Source organism: Lemur catta, chromosome 12 (genome assembly GCF_020740605.2).
Source record: "Lemur catta isolate mLemCat1 chromosome 12, mLemCat1.pri, whole genome shotgun sequence".
NCBI classification, from domain to species: domain Eukaryota; kingdom Metazoa; phylum Chordata; class Mammalia; order Primates; family Lemuridae; genus Lemur; species Lemur catta.
Genome location: NC_059139.1, coordinates 52,037,162 through 52,058,613, shown reverse-complemented (window position 1 = coordinate 52,058,613; position 21,452 = coordinate 52,037,162). Strand labels below are relative to the sequence as shown.

Genomic DNA, 21,452 nt, shown 5'->3' with positions numbered 1-21,452 from the left:
TGCAAATCACCACAAGGCCACAGGCTGGTAGCTTAAAAAAATTACTACTGAACAGAAAAAAAAATATGCTAAAGTCTACCATATTACTTACAGCAGTTGAATTTATTTCTATTGGCTAATGATGTTCTTTTTCATAAAAAGACTCATTTCTGTGCAATAACTGGAAAGGATAGGAAAAATGCTGTAGATCCTCCATGGCAGCTCTAGCAGAGTGGAAGAGAAGAGAATCTGGAAGCAGAAGACGTGGATTCTAGGCTCAGGTTAGCAACCCCCCGCCCCGACCCCCGAGTGGCTAACATGGGCAAGCACTTAACCTGAGATTCAGCTCCCTAGTAATATTAAGATAAAACATATGTCCAGTACAGTACTTGGCCCTTAGTAAGTACTATTCAATGATATTTGGAGGAAAATATTGGTTATTTTTAAAGATGACAAATAATACTCTGCACTTGACTATCAAGGGATCTTTCCTGAGATGAATCATGTAAGAATGTAAGGCACTAAGAGAAAAACTTAAAAACCCTCTCCACCCTCCAACCTCCCCCTTCTTGTTTTTTTTTAAAAGGTTTGCCATTACAAATGAGATGAGGAAGACCAGAGGACTCAGAGATAGCAAGGATAAATGTAAAGTCTACTTGACCTAAGCTTAGCAAAAATGTATCTGAAAAAATGTTATTTTAACTGACATTCATAGCTTTCATTATTAACAAGCAATGAGTTCATATTCCTATAAACTTAGAGTTGTCAAACATGAAAACCAATAATATTCTACTTGTACCTACTGCGGAAATATTTCATTACCTGGATCCTGTTTGCTTTCGTCCTCGATGACCAAGAATCCCATGTGGTAATTCCCCACATGTTGTGAGTAACTTTTCTCTAGTTCACAAACTGGTGGATAATGGGTGACAAACAGGGTTAAGGATTTCACCTGAAGCAATAAGACATAGCACAAATGTTATTTTACTTTTAAATTTTAATGACAACTTTTTTTAAACTTTGTTTTGAAAATTTTCAAATCCTCATAAAAGTTGTAAGAAAACTACAATGACCACCCTTGTACTCTTAATCTAGGCAACCAACTGTTAATATCTTGCCATATTCCCTTCCTTCCTCCCTTCCCCCCACAGACACACACACATTTTTTCCTGAACCATTTGAGAATTAGTTGTAGACATCATGACACTTTATCCCTAAATACTTAAGATTCTAAGAACAAAAACATTCTCCTCTAGAATCAGAATAAAATTACACTCAAGAAATATATTCCTATTATATAGTCCGTAAATTTCCCCAATTGTCCCAATAGTTCTTTTTTCCCCTCTTTTCTTGTCTTTTATGACATTAACATTTTTGAAGACTAAAGAAAGACGATCATCTGGAAAAATAAATGGAAATTACACCTTAAAAACAAAACAAAAACCAAAAAACTGAGGGCCACAAAAGGTTAAAGAGAAAGTAATTTTATTTTTGTATTGTTTTTTGAAAAGAAACATAAGTAATAAAATATGCTTTTATTGGCTACTTAAGGAAGAGGTGAAGAAATGAAAATGGGAAGAAGACAAAACGAAAAGAGCAATAAAATGGGGAAAAAAATGGAAAAAAAAAGACCAAAGGAAAGAACGGCTCGGGGCAGGTGCTAAGAGGGAGGAATAGAAAGGCAGAAACCAAAATGAACAAACACACAGAAAATAAACAAAAGGGGAGAGTTGGACAGAGATGACAGGGATGGAAAGTTTGACACAAACAAAATTTCACACAGAGATGCTTAGAAATGCACTCTGAAAAAAGAGATATGCAATGAACGAATGATGTTACTAAATTAGAGAGGGACACAAAGAGATGAGATATCGACATCTTTTAGGATGTCAGTGAAAGAAGTATTTCAGAGGGTAGAAATGGCACTATCTCATTGTCTTTCCTTAAGGAATCTGGCTGGCGGTGTATGGTCCCTGCTCTTGATTTAGAGTTTGCCAAGGATAATAAGATGCAGTTCTGACTGGAAATATTGCCAGGGAGGCCCTTCTCGTACAACCAGATTTATTTTGATTCAGCAAAAGAAAGAAAGACCATCAAACAACTATAAGCATTATTTAGGGTCACTCTATCTGAATTCAGTGCATAGCATTCTAATAATCAAATAGATTATGCCGGGCTAGGGTCAATTATAATCGAGTATTTGGAGACTGAGATCAGGCAAGTGAACTCTATAGTACGTACCACCCATATACAAAAAGGCATGCAGGGATCGCATAAAAGTACTATGACTATAGTCAATAATAATATATTACATGTTTCATAATAACTAAGAATAAATTTCAAATGTCTTACCACAAGAAATGATAAGCAAGGTGAATGACATGTTAACTGGCTTGATTTAATTATTCCACACTGTTTACACATATTCAAACATGTACTCCATAAATGTATACAATTATGATTTGTCAATTTAAAATAGTATTAATTTATTTTTTGAAAAGGTATTCAGGATACTTACATCTCTAATAAAATACTCAAGTGTAGCATAGGCAATGGCAATTCCATCATGGGTGCTTGTCCCTCTTCCCAGTTCATCCAAGATAACCAAGGACTGGGATGTTGCTTTTCTGATTATCTCTGCTGTGTCAGTCAGTTCTTCCATAAATGTACTCCGTCCTTTATATATATTGTCTGCAGCACCCATCCTGCAAATAAGATGACAACACCCTGATTTTCCTCTTAACTTCTTATTAGGAAGCCCAGCATTATTTTATTCATAATAAATATAAACAATCCCTAGGGATCTATGCCTTTTTAGCCAGTAATAGCTGAAATTGTATTAAACAAAAGAAAACATATGTTGAATGTAAGGAGTGCCTAACTTCAAAATGCACCTTGTGGGAACATTCTGGATAGAATCTCAGGTATTGGACAGAACGAAAAAGTAGGCAAACTTCTGAACCTGCCTTTTTCTGACCAATTACTTCCAAACCAAAGTTTTGGTATTCACAGCACAAAACAATGCTTCTCTGTATTGCTGTGTTTGAAACAGCATGAGTACAGTATTAGGATACTGTACAATTAAAGGATTTTTCAGTATTTCCTTAAGATTTCATACTGACATTATGAATTAAAGTACCATGTGTAAAATAATTTATTTATATAAAACTTTTTACTGGAACTAGAATTATAGATGTTTGCAACCTTGGATAGCAGCTAATACAGGTTGCAGGTTCCCAAGGTGGATTTTATGAAACACAGTTCCTAGAGATGTCAAGAAATGGGTCTAAAATATTTAAGGATTTCTTTCCTGTAAGACTTCTTAGAACCTGTAATATTGGATTACATATTGTGCATTTCTTAGAGAAGGATCTCTAGCACACATCTTTTATTTAAATGATTTAACCATGGACCTTAAAATTTCTTCTAAAGCACCTTGTAGCAATAATGTCCTACAGAACACATTTGAGAAAACACCTATTTAGTGCAAAAGGAACCTGAAAAAATGAAACGGAATAATTATGTAATACTTACTTAATGTCATGCAGTTAATTGGAAAACTCAGATTTCAGGTTTTTGACCCACTAGCCAGCTTTGTGGATGCTGGTAAGTATTTTTTCAGCAAAATCCCTTCATCAATTTAGTTTTGTTACAATGGTTCATAAAGTATAGCACACACTTCACACTTGACCTACAGCACTATAATATACCTTTCATTTCTGGAGAAATTCATGGTAAAAACAACCCTTAGCCAGCTGTGTGGCTGAAGCCATAAAATGGCGAGGAGATGAAGTGTGACATCCACAGATGGGCAGAGCCTTAGAACTGTTCCAGTAACCAGTGGTATTTAGAAACTGTAATTAACTACATCTATGATGGAGTTAATCAAGTTTTAGTCAAAGTGCTGTCAATTTTATCCGTTTAAAAATCAATAAATACAAAGCATAATTTCTGAAATGTTGCTAACTTAGGAACATTCTGGCTACTTTTTCAAAGTTCAAATACTGTTATTGACCTCAAACTTTATTAACTTTCTGTAATTATGATTTTTAAAAAGTATACTATGTCACTTTTATTAAAATCTACATGTACAGAAAAAAATATAGAGGGTTATGAACATGTTTATAGTAGTTATCTCTGGGTGGGAGGATTACTGGTCATTTGGTGACCCTTTCTCCTCCCCCAAGGACCTAGCAAAACATTTGGCACAAAGAGGAGATTGATAAACAGATATTAAATAAAAGCAACATAAAGCTTTCCTTCCCAACTCTAAAGGATTAAAACATATTAGAAACATTGCTCTAATATGACTGCAAAAAGATTTTACGCTGTTTATGTATTCTTTCTATTACTATCATTGGGGTACCTTTAGGAATCAGTTCAAATAAAATATATAGAGCCAATAAATATAGATTATATGTATGCATATAAGTAGCTAATTTAGTTTAATTTAAAGCAGCAAATCATATTTGATACAATAGAGACATTCACAAAGACTCAGTTTTGTCACTAGAAATTTGTGGTCTTATTTGATTACAGCTAAATTCATACAGCCTTCCAACATGAAAAGGTTCCCCACCTCTACCCTAAGGTGATTCCAATGATGTCCACCTCGTGGTGTTCACCCTCTCATGTGATCACCTCCCCCTGAGTGTAGGCAGGACCCGTGATTTGTTTTTAACCAAAAGACTATGGCAAAGGTGATGGGATATTAATCCTGTGAATATATATATATTATGCTTTGTTAGTTGACTGGCACTACAGACTTTCTCCCTACCTGGCTCTGAAGAAGTTCGCTGCCATGTTGTGAGAGGGTCATGTGATCTGTGAGTAGCCTCTAGGAGCTGAAAGCAGTGCCCAACCTACAGCCTGCAAGGGGCTGGGGACCTCAGCCCTATAACCACAGGAGATGAAATCTCCCAACAACCTGAGTGAGCTTGAAAGTGGGCCCATCTCTAGTTCTGTCTCCAGGCAAGAACCCAGCCTTGGTCAGTACCTTGACTGCAGCTTTGCATAGGCCCTGACCAAGCTGTGTCTGCAGTCATGAATCACAGAAATTGTGAAATAATAAAAGTGTTGCTTAAGCTGCTAAATTTGTTAAACAGCCCAGAAAACTAATACAGTAACTTTGTTTTATAAATATGAAAAATGAGAATTCAGCATTTCTTTCATTCCCTCTGCTCCCTTAATCTCTAATATCCAGTCCCTAAAACACTTTCAATCCCACTGTTGATTCACTAGTTTATACTCTTTGGCCTAAGCTATTCCAATACCCTAAATTTTTTCTCTACCCTCACTTTCCCTAATAGCTGATGTATCTTTCACCACTCCAGCAGATTCATATTTTAAAATTTACTGAGTCATTTTGATTCCTACACTTAAAAACTTAAATGGTTTCCTAATACTTGGAAAATAAAACTCAAAATTCCTAGCATGGTTTTCGAGACCATCTGGTGTGCTCTGGCGTTAAACCTCTCCCCAGTCTCTACTGCCCCAGGATCCCACATCCCTGTCACAACAATTTATGCTTGTCATCGCTGATACATGGCATATACTGTTTTTTAAAAAATAGCATTATTAAGATATAACTGACATAGCATAAAATTCAACCTTTTAAAGTGTATACAGTAGGCCATCCATAGCCATGGGTTCCACAGCTACAGATTCAACCAGCCACAGATTGAAAATATTTGAAAAAAATAAAAATAATACAAATTTAAGAAACAATACAGTATAACAACTATTTGCAAAGCATTCATACTGTATTAGGTATTATAATCTAGAGATGATTTAAAGATACAGGAGGATGTGCATAGGTTATATGCAAATATTATGCCATTTTATATCTGGGACTTGAGCATCCATAAATTTTGGTATGGAGGCAGTGATCCTTGGAACAATCACCCATGGATACTGATGGACAACTGTAATTCAGTGTTTTTTTAGTAAATTTAGAGAGTTGATGCCACACACCCTGTTCCCTCTGGGCATTTCCTCATTGCTCTGTTAGCATGGAATAGTCTTCACCCCTTTCTTTCTGTGGACCGAAAGCCTATTCTTTAAGCTGTTTCTCTGTAGCTCTCCCTGACTCCCCTCTTGTAGAACTGACTAGAAGATATATATATATACACACACACACACACACACACACACACACACACACACACACAGATGCTATCTTTCTGGAAGTAAGAGTTCTTTGATAACAAACCTGAGGGATTTACCTCTGTACTCTTCAATTGCTAAGCAGAGTATCCTTTACATAAGATGACCAACACATGTTGAAATGAATGATTTGTTTCCAGGGTTGTAATACAACTTCCTCAACCCAAATCATTCAAGAGTTAACAACTCTGTAAATGTCCAAAATTAAAATAAAGTTTAAAAACAGAAAGAACTAACTGATCCTTTGTGGGGAAAGTTGCAAGGAGCAACAGGATTTAAATTTTTTGTTGTTATTTTTGACACAGGGTCTCACTCTGTCACCCAGGTTGGAGTGCAGTGGCACAATCATAGCTCAGTGCAGCCTTGAACTCCTGGGCTCAACTATCCTACCACCTCAGCCTACTGAGTAGCTAGAACTACAGGTTCCTGCCACCACATCCAGCTCATTTTTTTTTTAGTTTTTGTAGAGATGGGGTCTTGGTATGTTACCCAGGCTGGCCTTGAACTCCTGGGCTCAAGCAATCCTCCTGCCTTGGCCTTCCAAAGTGCTGGGATTACAAGCATGAGCCACTGCACCCTGCTATGATTTAAATTTATATTTTTCCTTTGTGCTTCCATATAAATTAGGGTATCCTGGTACATTTTTGCTGAGTTTACTCTAAAAGACAAAATTATAATGTACATAATTCTAAGATTAAATATGGGAATCTTAATTTTTAATGGGATATCAAAAAGTAATTTTTAACATTTTAATGCAAAGTTTATTACAATAATATGATAACTGATAATTAAAGATTGGCACACAACCTCAGCAGTATTCATTCACACTTTCCACTCAGTTAAAAACACTGCATTTTAAAAAGTAATTCCAATTTTTATTTTTCACAGTGACCTAATTAATATAAAAATGCCTTTTCTATGTTGGTAAAGCCAAACTCATGCTAATGAAGTAAAATTTTTTAAAAATTCTATTGCGTTTTTTTTTTTCACCTTCTGCTTATCCAAACTGCCTTTGCTAGTATCTTCAAGACCTTCTTCACTAACATGACTAACAGATCACCCATCCTCCAGCCTGCCCCTCTTAGGTTTTGTCACTGATGACTACCCACTTGTAGATGCTTCTGATGATCTTAGTATCAAAGCCCAGACAGCCTCTCAGTCACCTTTTAACAAAAGCTTTTGCTCTTACCAAACCTTTCCTATAGGACTAACCTAGACAAGCTATAAGCAACAAAAAGGTGATTGTCCTAGAGCTACTCACCTTTCCTATAATTTTTATTTGTTTCTGTGCTCATATTCTCTACAGAGAATTCAGTCCTTCTCCTTTGACAGAAGGGAAGAACTCGTCGGATGGCAAAGCTTTTGCCATCACTGAGGCAAGAGATAGAATCAAAAAAGTCTTGCTGCTGGGAAAGTTCTTAGTAATCATTTTATACTCTCATGTTACAGATTAGGTAGAACATTTCAGAAGCCAAGTCACTTTCCCAAAATGATGAGCTAATCTGTGGCAAAGAAGAAACAAATACTCAGGTCCTCTGGTTCCTGGTCTGGGGTTTGCAGAATCACCACTATGTGCCTCATGATATTATAGGGTTTCTCTGTCCTTGAGGAGGCCAGGCCGGATTTCAGAAGAACTTGGATATACTTTTATTACGTAATGGTCCTGACTCCACTATTAGGTCAGTGGTTTTCAAATATATTTTTAGCTGTTAAATACTTTGTTCAAATAACATTTTATAAGAAAATTCACTCTGCAGATTAAAGGGATTACGCTTTGGCCAAGAACCCAGCACTACTAGGCCCCTTACCCTCATCCAGAGGGGTCTCTAGCACCCTGTAGAACAGTTTCAAGGCCATGGCATTAGGAGCTAACACATTTTCTATTATGATTCTATTTTTCCATAGAACCTGATGATAAAGTAGCAATGCTGCCCTGGAGATATTAAAGAAATACGAACCCATGAACCAGTCATCGAGGCTACTAGGGAATGCATTTGTGATTGTGGGAAGTATTTATTAATAAAAATGTTTTCTGTTAACTTCCCTTAAAAAATGTATAGTTTATTCTAATTTATTTATTCTCATTTGATTACTGGAAAACAACTGAACATCTTATAATAACAAATAGAAACCTGACTTTATCTTATGTTTCTATCCTTATTTTCTCTTTGATACAATGTCTTGAATACATACCATTCTCCTCTCTCATTATTCTGCTATATTGTATATATCTCAGTAAACTGTGTAAAATAATTTTTTATCAAGGCAGCATAATTTATATTAAATTATTAGTATTAAATCATAAGGTTTTATAATTTATAAAGATAATTTATATTAAATTATAAAGTTAATTTTTAAATTTCTAAAGTTTATAACTTTTATTAAATCAATCATTTATAAGACATGCTACTGGACAATGATTCTGAAATGTTCAAATGTTAAGATATATTAGAGATTTAAGGAATTATAGAACATGTAATTATCATTCTGTATTTATTTATAGTCAAACATGGTAAAAAAAATGGAAAATACATTCTTTAGGTTTCATCTTAGAGTTAGTTTGCCCTGAGTAGACAGAAGGTTACAGTTATGTGATTAAGAAAAAAAAATCACTCTGATATTTTTAGGAGTGGTGGCTGACTAATCTTTCTAATCCCTCTACTCCCCTCCTCTCCTATAACCCTTATATAGGTCAACAAAGCTTAATAAAGCATTAATGGAGAAAAGAAACTATTACTTTTTAAGGCAGTTTCTAAAATCAAATATATTATTTTGAAAATTGGAAAAAGTTTGTTTTTATGAGATCTTGATATTTTGAGATAATATTCTAGATGTTTCTCAGTTAGGCAAATGGGGAGGGCCTGTGTCCCTTCAAATCACTATCTCTGGGCCTTTTGCAAGGAAAATGCTAGTATGAGGAAAAAATACTGCAATTTGGAGGAAAAGAAGATTTTTCATATTGAATGATAAATAATTGGAGGTCAAATATTAAAATTGTTAATAGAGGCGATAATTACTTGTATTATATTCCTTGACATACTTTCAGTCCTTTTTTAAAAAATTGTGGTAAAATATAACAAAATTTACCATTTTAGTATTTCTTAGGTATGCAGTTCAGTGGTATTAAATACATTCACAATGTTGTGCAGCCATCACTACTATCCATTTGCAGAACTTCATCATTCCAAACAGAAGCTCTATATCCAATTAAAATAACTCTTTATTCTCCCCCTCCGCAGCCCCTAAAAACCTCTATTCTATTTTGTATCTATGAATTTGCTTATTTCCAAGTACCTTATATAAGTGGAATCATACAATATTTGTCCTTTAAGTGCTTTCTATAGGAGGGTTTTATGTCAGCTTATTTTGCCTTCTTTCTGAAACTGAAGATGTTCCCATTCATTTCACTTTGCTAAAAAGTTTGCAGAATTCTATCCAGAATGGTTGACTAAGCTTCTTGGTGTTTCCGTATACTACAAAAGATAATCTCCTAAAAAACAAAGTATTCTGAAATTTTAAAAAAAGTAACTTTTAAGAAGGATGGTAGAAGGAAGAAAAAACAAACCCAAAACCCAAAAACATTAAAGTCCAAGAGGAAAGGCTGCAAAAGAATACCAATTACTAAAAGACGTGTAGGCACTGCATAGTATTTAAAAGGCATAAAAATAGTGAAGTAGTACATCTGTGTTGCATTTAATTAAACATAAACATTAACTCAGAAGCTGAATGAAATTACAAATGACAAACCACTGCACATGTGCATTTTTAAAAAGCCTGGAAGGCCAAATACCTAGACCATAATGATCTCCAGGTGGTAGAATTACAGGTGATTTAAAAATTTTTCTTTTTGAGTTTTAAATTTTGCATAATAAATAAGCATTACTTGTGTGATTAGAAAAACAAATGTTACTTTAAAAAATCACAAATGATACATATAAGAACACTTTATACTGTATCATTAAGACAAGGCAGAATGATGATAATTACCAGATTAAATAACCAGCTTTCTTCTAGCAATACCAAAAATATTTTATTGGCATTGGTGAAATTACAGAGTCCCTGACTTATGAATTTTTTACTTTAGGATAGGTTTATCAGGGTATTAAATACATTTTGATTTATGATTTTTTTTCACTTATGATGGGTTGATCGGGACATTAATTAAGGAACATCTGTATTGTAATAGAAAAGAAAAATATTTCTTTCTCTAGTATAATCCTTTCTACCAATGGTTACAATCAAATCACACTACAGTATTTAATGTTTATTTATAAAAGCTATACTACTGAACTGCAAATATAACCAATCAAAAACCACTGTAGCAATCTTTCAATTTCAGTGGAAACATTGCTGAGAATCAAGATAGCAATCCTAAAAAATGCTAAACTTGTATTGGCTCATGTGACACAATGTTCACTGGAAGTGTCTACAAAGCATGTGCAGGAAACTTATGAAGGATGTGGGTAGTTTCCTATCAAAGGAAATTTACACTGTGCTGACTGGGTATATCATCCTCTGACATGGCTAGCAGTCCACTCTGTGGGAAAGCGCTAATAATCGCAAAAAAATAATAATTAAAAGAGCAAATGCTCTTACTCAACCTTAACTACAGCTGTGAAAAACCACAGATAGTTAAGGTTGCCAAAGGAAGATAAAATTATCAGTCATCAGGGATAAGATTAATCAGATTAATTAATAAGATTAATAGAAGGGAACTCAACATAACCAGAGGATACATCCTTATAATTGCACACACTATGGCCTCAGGCAAATCACAATCTCTCTGATCCTCAGTTTTTCTTTCTATAAGATGTTAGAAGTTGAAATTGAAACAATGGCTCCTAAATCTGGATATGCATCAGAGTCACTTGCAAAGGAGCTTAAAAATAATGAGTTCAAGCAGAAATTAGAAAAATGAAATTAAATCCAAAGCAGAAGAAATGATAAGATTAAAGCAGAAATCAATGAAACTGAAAACAGGAAATCAATAGACAAAATCAACCAAGAATTGATTCTTTGAAAAGATCAATAAAATTGATAAGCCTCTAGGGCAGGCTAAGAAAAAAAAAGAGGACACAAATTACTAATATTACAAATAAAAGAGGAAATACCACTAAAGAACCTATGGACATTAAAAAGGTAATAAAGGATTACTTTATGCTTCAAAATTTCATAATCTAGATGAAACAGACCAATTCCTTGAAAGACACCACCTGCCAAAACTCATACAAGAGGAAACAATCTGAATAGACCTGTATCTATTGAAGAAATTGAATCAATAATAACCTTCCAAAACAGAAAGCACCAGGCACAAATGGCTTCACTGGTGAATTCTATCAAACATTTAGGGAAGAAATTATATCAATTCCCTACAAACTCTTTCAGAGGATAGAAAGAGAGGGAATACTTCCTAGCACATTCTATAAGGCCAGCATTTCCTTAATACCAAAACCAGACAAAAACATTATAAGGAAACTACAGACTGGTATCTCTCATGAATATAGATGCAAATATACTCAACAAAACATTAGCAAATCGAATCCAACAATGTATAAAAGCATTATACACCACAACCAAATAGGATTCATGCCAGGGATGCAAAGCTGGTTTAACATCTGAAAATCAATTAATGTAATTCATCCCCACAACAGACTAAAGAAAAACCACATGATTCTATCAATAGATGGTGAGAAAGCATTTGACGAAATCCAAATCCAAAACTCCCAGTAAACTAGGAATAGAGGGGAACTTCCTCAACTTGATAAAGAGTAACTACAAAAAACCTACAGCTAACATCATACTTAATGGTAAGAAATTTTAAGCTTTCCCAACTAGGATCAGGAACCAGAAAAGCTGTCCACTCGTATCACTCCTTTTCAACACTCCTGCAAGTACTAGCTAAATGCAATAAGGCAGAAAAAGGAATTAAAAGGTGTTACGGTTTGAAATTTTTGTCCTTTCTGAAACTCATGTTGAAACTTAATCCCAAATGTAATGATATTAAAAGGTGGGGCCCTTAAGAGGTGACTGGCTCTGTCCTCATGAGTGGAATAATGCCAAGAGGAGAGGTGGGGTCAGAACCAGAGCCAGCACATAGAGCCCCTACTAGGGCAATGCCTAGTGGAACAGTGGGAGCAGGACCACTACTGAGGCCCTAGGACTGTAGAATCACCAATGTGCAGCTCCATCCTGGGAAAGCTGCAGGCACCTGACTCAAACCTGTGAGAACCGAAGCCTGGGCTGAGCCCAGGAAAGCTGTGGTTGGGGAGGAGGGCCTACCTGAGGCCCTGGGGGGCCACCAAAGGCTTTGCGGGGGCCAACCCCCATGCCAGTGTATCTAAGAAGTGGGAGTCAAGGGAGATTATTCTGTTCCTTCAAGATTTTATGTTTTTCCTGTTGGGTTTTATAATAATACTTATTTGGGGCCTGTTACTCCTTTTTTCTTGACTATATCTCCCTTATGAAATAGGAATGCCTGTCTTATGCCTGTGCCACCACTGTATTTTGGAAACAGATAACTTGTTTGATTTCACAGGCTCACAGCTATAAGAAACTTACCTCGAAAAGAAATGGACCTTGAGCCTTGCCCATACTGATTCAGATGAGACTCTGGACTTTGGACTTTTGAAGTGGTATTGGAATGACTTAAAACTTTGGGGCTATGAGCCACAAATTACTAATATTACAAATAAAAGAGGAAATACCACTAAAGAACCTATGGACATTAAAAAGGTAATAAAGGATTACTTTATGCTTCAAAATTTCATAATCTAGATGAAACAGACCAATTCCTTGAAAGACACCACCTGCCAAAACTCATACAAGAGGAAACAATCTGAATAGACCTGTATCTATTGAAGAAATTGAATCAATAATAACCTTCCAAAACAGAAAGCACCAGGCACAAATGGCTTCACTGGTGAATTCTATCAAACATTTAGGGAAGAAATTATATCAATTCCCTACAAACTCTTTCAGAGGATAGAAAGAGAGGGAATACTTCCTAGCACATTCTATAAGGCCAGCATTTCCTTAATACCAAAACCAGACAAAAACATTATAAGGAAACTACAGACTGGTATCTCTCATGAATATAGATGCAAATATACTCAACAAAACATTAGCAAATCGAATCCAACAATGTATAAAAGCATTATACACCACAACCAAATAGGATTCATGCCAGGGATGCAAAGCTGGTTTAACATCTGAAAATCAATTAATGTAATTCATCCCCACAACAGACTAAAGAAAAACCACATGATTCTATCAATAGATGGTGAGAAAGCATTTGACGAAATCCAAATCCAAAACTCCCAGTAAACTAGGAATAGAGGGGAACTTCCTCAACTTGATAAAGAGTAACTACAAAAAACCTACAGCTAACATCATACTTAATGGTAAGAAATTTTAAGCTTTCCCAACTAGGATCAGGAACCAGAAAAGCTGTCCACTCGTATCACTCCTTTTCAACACTCCTGCAAGTACTAGCTAAATGCAATAAGGCAGAAAAAGGAATTAAAAGGTGTTACGGTTTGAAATTTTTGTCCTTTCTGAAACTCATGTTGAAACTTAATCCCAAATGTAATGATATTAAAAGGTGGGGCCCTTAAGAGGTGACTGGCTCTGTCCTCATGAGTGGAATAATGCCAAGAGGAGAGGTGGGGTCAGAACCAGAGCCAGCACATAGAGCCCCTACTAGGGCAATGCCTAGTGGAACAGTGGGAGCAGGACCACTACTGAGGCCCTAGGACTGTAGAATCACCAATGTGCAGCTCCATCCTGGGAAAGCTGCAGGCACCTGACTCAAACCTGTGAGAACCGAAGCCTGGGCTGAGCCCAGGAAAGCTGTGGTTGGGGAGGAGGGCCTACCTGAGGCCCTGGGGGGCCACCAAAGGCTTTGCGGGGGCCAACCCCCATGCCAGTGTATCTAAGAAGTGGGAGTCAAGGGAGATTATTCTGTTCCTTCAAGATTTTATGTTTTTCCTGTTGGGTTTTATAATAATACTTATTTGGGGCCTGTTACTCCTTTTTTCTTGACTATATCTCCCTTATGAAATAGGAATGCCTGTCTTATGCCTGTGCCACCACTGTATTTTGGAAACAGATAACTTGTTTGATTTCACAGGCTCACAGCTATAAGAAACTTACCTCGAAAAGAAATGGACCTTGAGCCTTGCCCATACTGATTCAGATGAGACTCTGGACTTTGGACTTTTGAAGTGGTATTGGAATGACTTAAAACTTTGGGGCTATGAGGATGGAATGAATGTGAGAAGGACATGAGTTCTGGGAGGCCAGGGGCAGAATGGTATGGTTTGAATGATTGTTCCCTCTGAAACTCATATTGAAACTTAATCCCCTACGTAACAGTATTAAGAGGTGGGGCCTTTAAGAGGTAATTGGGTCAGGATGGCTCTGCCCTTATGAATGGATTAATATATTCATGGATTAATGGGTTATCATGAGAGTGTGTCTGTTATAAAAGCCAGTTTGGTTTTCTCTTGCAAGCCCTCTCACCATGTGATACCTTCTGCCGTGTTAAGATGCAGTAAGAATGCCCTCACCAGATGCAGCCAGCCTCAAGCCCTTATGTAAACTATGGACTTTGGGTGGTAATGATGTGTAAATGTAGGTTCATCAATTGTAACAAAGATACCACTCTGGTCAGGGATGTTTACAATAGGGAAGGCTATGCATGTGCGGGAGCAGGGATATAGGGAAATTTCTGCACCTTCCTCTTAATTTTGATGTAAACCTAAAACTGCTCTAAAAAAACAAAGTCTTAGCTGAACATAGTGGCTCATGCCTGTAATCTCAGCACTTTGGGAGGCTGAGATGGAAGGATCACTTGAGGTCAGGAGTTAGAGGCTGCAGTGATCTAGGATTGTGCCACTGCATTCCAGCCTGAGTGACATAGTGAGACTCCGTCTCTAAAAATAAAAATAAATAAAGTCTTTAAAAAAAATAGAGTTCAAGCTTCTTATCTGGGCACGGTGGCTCATGTCTATAATCCCAGCACTCTGGGAGCTGAGGTAGGAGGATTGCTAGAGGCCAAGAGTTTGAGACCAGCCTGGGCAACATAGTGAGACCTCTACAAAAAAAAAGGTTTTAAATTAAAGAATCAGTTGGGCATGGTGGCAGCTGTAGTCCCAGCTACTCAGGAGGCTGAGGAAGGAGGATCCCTTGAGTACAGGAATTCAAGGCTATAGTGAGCTATGATCCAATGCCGTTGTGCTCCAGCCTGGTGACAGATTGAGACCTTTCTTTAAATACAAAAAAAAAGGGGGGGTCTCTATCATACCTACTGCAAGAGTATCTCCAGGGGATCTACATTCAGGGGATTTGTCTGGGATCTGTGTTAAAAACCTAATCAAATCAAACCTTCAGGTGTTTTTGAGGCAGCCGATAAAGAACGGGCATTAAATTTACACAACCACTTCCCATCAAAAGATGAAGTGAGATATCTAGTGTTTGCTATATACAGCTACCAGAGCTAAATAAAGCACAGACATTCATAAGGCAACATTTCTGATGCCAATAAAATCATAACAACTTACTCATTTAGTAAAATGTCACTTATCATGTGGTTTTTAGTGCTGGTATTTACTACTAATTAGAAGATGTGGACTGATTCAAGATGTTTTCTTTCTGCCCATAAAGAATATATTTTGTATAGAGTACAAATACTCCACAGTAGGTACTCAATAAATATCTGCTGAATTAAACTAAATTAGGTAAACAAAGTTATCATCCACATGGTCAAAAGCAAACATTTAACATAATTTAAGCACTTAAATGCCTATTATTTTCCAGTTCTCTTTCAAGATAAACATACTGGTGCCATTCTGAGTACACAGCATTCGCAGAAGCTGGGTGTCAGAAGAGGGAGTTTATGGGGGTAGTGTGGCATAGAAATTATTAACTAGGGGCCACTTAATATAAATATCCCTTTTCACCAACATTTAATTGGCATAAATACAAATAAATTATGCTGGGAGAAGAGGCCAATTGTTTCGCTTTTTTTCAAACTATTTTCTAACCAAACTTAATAATTCATGGCTTTTCTAAAACTTCATTACTGAGTCTAAAAAGCTGAATGAGATTTAAGTTTATATTCATCAGGATAATGAACAACAGATCTTATCTCAGTGACACTCAAAGATTTTAATGATCCTTGGAAATATGGGTCTAGAAATATTTCATTGATGAGTGCATACACCACAATACAGATATAAATATATCAATTAAAGCTAAACATGCATGTTGGCCAAAACTCTATTTTAAAAAAAAAATCTGCTTGTTATTCAGGAAAAGGCTCATATGAAGTTATAATATTCAGGAAAAAAAAGATTCCTAACCTCCTATTTATAGCTTTTCATCCATTTACTTATTCTTAGAGCACACTGCACAGAACACAGTAGGCATTCTATGAGTATTTATGGAATCCACAAATTTAAACCTAGTGCTCTAAATGACCAATTAATAATATAAAAATAACCAATTTAAAGAGAAAGCTTGGAGCTTATGCAAATATCTCATTCTATTAGATTTTAATATTTTTCCATTGAGCACAAAAAGCATTTGAAGTGATTTAGAATAACATATTTCTAAGGAAAGAATTGCAATGAACATGAAACTAAGATTACAAGACATACGATAGATTCTCAAATTTGAGAAGCAAGCTTAGCATGAGCTTTAAAATGCCAATTCTTGGGTACCACCTTAGAGATTCCAAGTAAAAGATGTGTGCAATAGTGCTTAGAAAGTAGCATTTTTAACAAGCACCCCTATGATTCTGATACAGCTGTTCTAAGAATCATGCTAGATAAATACTCCCATGTAAGAAGAGAAGGGGAAAACCAAACCAAATTTGTTTCCACACCTGAGCCTCAAATTTAGCTCTCGCTGTCTTGGCAGCCAAGAGAAAAAGGAATTAAAGAGGAAGCAGCCATTGGCTGATAACAGGAAGCCTGGCAGTTTGTCAAGAAAGGCCAATCAATTGCTTCAAATCTTTTTGTAAACAGGCACAGTAAGCACATGGAGAGAAAAAATATCCCTTGCATTAACAAAATAATTTACCAGATGGCACCTCATGTAAAGGACATTAAGTAATAGAAATGAAAATGTCCTTATGAGCAATTTTGGAGAATATATAGAAACATCATCAAATGGGCACTTATTCTAATTTATTTTAAGCATGAGGACAAATTTTTAAATACTGCTGGTGGGATTCTAAACTAGTACAGCCCCCTCAGAGAAAATGAAAGATGCATGTTCCTTACAATCCAGCAATTCCACTCATAGATAAATTCTAGAGTCAGAAAGCTCACTTATGTACACTACAAGTTGCATATAAGTACTAGGACTGTTTGCAAAAAATTGGGATCATGCCAAATATCTCTCAAGGAAAATGAGTAAACTGTGATATATGCATATAATGGAATATCATCATTAGGAAAAATTAATGAGCTAGAAGTGTATGTACCCATATGGATTTATTTCCTAAGTATAACATGGGGGCGGAGCCATTTGTATTATAGAAGAATAGATAGTGTGACATAGTGCATATAAAGTTTAAGAGCATACCAAATAATTCTATGTATTGTTTCAAAACACATACCAATGAAGTAAAAATATAGAGAAATGTATAACACCAAAGTCAAGGACAACCAGTTAGTTACTATGGATGGGGTGGAGAGAAATTGGGTTAGGGTGGATTGGGGGCTCAATCATATTATAGTGCTTCATTTCTTCAGTAGCAGGAAGGTAAGTGGGGAATTATTATATGTCTGAATTATTTCATAATAAATAAATGAAAACTATTAATATAAGGGCATAATATTAAACTATATCCTGGTAAAGATTCTAAGGATATAATTTAATGTGGCCCACGTAGATTCCTTCCTATCCAGGAAGAGAGGTGGAGGACAGGGGAACAGATAGGGAACATGCCCTGCATACTAGAGGGCAGTCCATCCCAGATGGAGCTCTCAGAGGTTAGAGATCAAGGAGTATCTGTAGTACAGATACACTGCAGCCATTTAAAAGAGTGAGACTAATCTGAATGAACTGATAGGGAAATACGTCCTCCACAGGAAAACAAACTACCCAGTGGTAATGCTTAGTATGAAACCTTTTTTTAAAAAAGATTTACTTGTAGACTTGTGAAAGGTTACATAAGAAGCCATTAATAGTGCTAGACCTGGGGAGAAGGGCATATGTTTTTGTTTCACTTTATACCCTACCATACTGTCAAATATTTTTCATAATAAGCATCTATTGCTTTGCCAATTACACAACTGAGCTCTCCAGTAGGGGCTTCGGGAGAAACTTAGTTGTTCTTTAACATACTGATTGGCAATCCATCTAGCCCCTTAAGGCTGCTTCTGGGTCATGAGATAAAGGGATGTCATCAGCATGGAGGAAGATGTGCATCTTTCACGTGAGCACCTTCCATGCTCAGCCACTTCCTTAGAACACGAGGAATGGCACTGCCATCACCCCATTCTGGGTGGTCTATGGGTTTCTGAATTCTCAACTCTATTACAGCCACAGTATGATAGAGACAAGGTCAGGGCGACTGTATTGGTTAACTTCTTTCAGTGATGATAATGAAGAGCACTTCATAGTGATTTTATATCCTTTTAAAAATTATTCTCAAATCAACCCTGTGAAGTTAGTATTATCAAACTTTGTTTTACAGATGCAAAAACTGATACTCAGTTTAGAAAAGGGAGTACTATACACTCACATATATGAAAACAGACTTTTAAATCCAGAACACTAATGACATAGAATCTAAAAGAAAGAAAACTAAGATTTACCAAGTACCTACTATGTGCTTGGCATTTTTATGTACTTTAACTCCCACAGTAATCTATGAGGTAAGCAGTATCATCTCCATTTTATAGGTGAAAAACTGAGGTACTGAGTAGTAATTTGGAAAAAGCCACACATAGTTGTTAAGTGTCAAACGCAAGATTTGTACCCAAGTATAACATGTCAGATTCTTTTTACTATGACACAGTTCTTCTCTCAGGGCCCCATAAGGATGAAGCAACTTGTGCTCGGTCAGGAAACTGGGGAACTTGCACTGAATCCTGAGCTTTCTAGCTCTGTAGCCTCCATTCTTTCTGAAACACAGCCTACCTACTCACATCTTAGGAGATTTAATATTAGCAAGAGATTAGAGAATACTATTGACACATCAAGAACTGTGGAAAGTCTGGGATTTTACTATACTTCCAAGCTAACAAGTTTGCCCAGTAATGCTTCATAGGTGCTGGCAGAAGACATGAGACCCAAGGGTCAGAGACAAAGGACTCTTTTACTCATGTTGGTTTGCAACAGCCCCCAAGTCTTCTGAGGGTGATGCAAAGGGGCCCAGCATGTATGCTGTGCATGCAGTTAAGAAAAGCAAGCTTCCTCTCTGAGGGAAGATTTACATTATTCCTCAATGCTGTTTGCTGTAAGCGCAACCTTGACAAATGGGAAACAGCCCAGGTAAAGAGCTATAAGAGCACACAGAATGTGCAGGGACACAGGGCCCAAGGCAGACTGTTTCTATAAACATGACTTTAAGGCCCACAAAACAATAGCTACTTAAATGGCAAAGCAAAGGAAAATGTCCCATGTTTCAGTATTTAAATCTTCATAACATGCATATTTCTTTTTAACTGGCCTAAATGATTTTGTTAATTAATGTTTTAAAGTCATGATTGATCTTGAAATATGAGGTCAATAACTCTGGGTATGTTTTAGATTAATGAAGACTTCCAGGAAAAAGTGAAAATAATTTCAAATAAATTTAAAAATAATTTCATTTCTGATTGATTTTAATTTATATTAATACCTATACTTATTACCATACTGAATGGGGTAGAGGATAAAAAATGGAGTGGAGTTCTTTTCCTCCAACACTGTGTAATATCATGATGGCATGGGACAAGCAGTTATAAACTTAAAACAGATACTGAAATAAGACACTGAAAAAACTCAGTGTCCAAGTAAGTGGTGCATTAGGAGTTCAGAGGACATAGATCATTGTGGGATGAAATGGTCAGGTTAAGCTTCATGGAGATAGGACTTAAAATAATAACTAATAGTTATTGAGCAACTATTATATGCCAGGCACTACATTAAGTGTTTTATGTACATTTATTTAAACTACACATCAGCCCTAGAATATATGTATCATGATTATCCCATCTTACAGAGAAGGAAGCAGGTTCAGAGACTTTAATTGCTGGTATGGTCTGATATACAGATTTGCCCAAGACCTACAATTTTAAGGATGAGAATCCAGACTAGCTTCAGATTGAGCAACTCAGCTTCACCTGGACTTTCACAAAGTCCAAATCTCCTCTTATTCAGCATCACAAAGGTGCACTGGTGCACAGAGTACTGCCAGGACAGACTAATGTCCTTAACACTAGAAATTGTGCTCTTTACCTCTGTATCAGTGTGAATTTATTCTGTCCCATACCTAGATTTAAATGTATTCTTTATAAGACCAAATCTTACATAGAAATTAGGGCCGGGCGCAGTGGCTCACGCCTGTAATCCTAGCACTCTGGGAGGCCGACGCGGGCGGATCCCTCGAGGTCAGGAGTTCGAGACCAGCCTGAGCAAGAGCGAGACCCCGTCTCTACTAAAAATAGAAAGAAATTATCTGGCCAACTAAAAATATATATAGAAAAAAATTAGCTGGGCATGGTGGCTCATGCCTGTAGTCCCAGCTACTCGGGAGGCTGAGGCAGTAGGATTGCTTAAGCCCAGGAGTTTGAGGTTGCTGTGAGCTAGGCTGACGCCACGGCACTCACTCTAGCCCTGGCAACAGAGCGAGACTCTGTCTCAAAAAAAAAAAAAAGAAATTAGATGACTTTTTGAGTCCTGTGAAAAAACCTAGTTAAGCTGCGATGTTCTATTTTAGATGATATTTGAATCACAGGGGATGTTTCAGCCAGATTCCAGAAATCTGGACTAAGAAACATACGATGTCAACACATTTATTTTATTTATGAAAATTTTTATTGTCAGTCTTTTAACAAATACTGCATACCTACTTTGTACTGGGAAAGAGGAGATATGAAGATGTGCAGAATAGGCACAATTTCTGTCTCAGTGGCACCTGTCGTACAAGAATAACAATCAAACATCATTTCCTAAACTCTAGGCAAACCAAAGGGACCCAATAAAAACTAGTCTGTGTGTTATTACCCAATATATACTTCTAGCTGGTCTTATTACTAAAACTTGTCCAATACAATAGAAAGGTTTTTTTTTTAGTTGTTTTCTTAAGTAAT

The 21,452-nt window shown here is 36.4% G+C and overlaps 1 protein-coding gene across 2 annotated transcripts in view; it reads right to left on the bottom strand.

Moving 5' to 3' along the window:
• MSH3 (mutS homolog 3) overlaps positions 1-21,452 on the bottom strand; it is a 186,608-nt gene that overhangs the window by 8,634 nt on the left and 156,522 nt on the right. For both annotated transcript variants that reach the window (XM_045566469.1, XM_045566470.1), the window contains 2 exons: positions 2,498-2,684; positions 802-931 (listed from right to left, as the gene is read on the bottom strand). In XM_045566469.1, the coding sequence (XP_045422425.1) occupies positions 802-931; positions 2,498-2,684 (317 nt within the window). The remainder of the gene's footprint in view (positions 1-801; positions 932-2,497; positions 2,685-21,452) is intronic.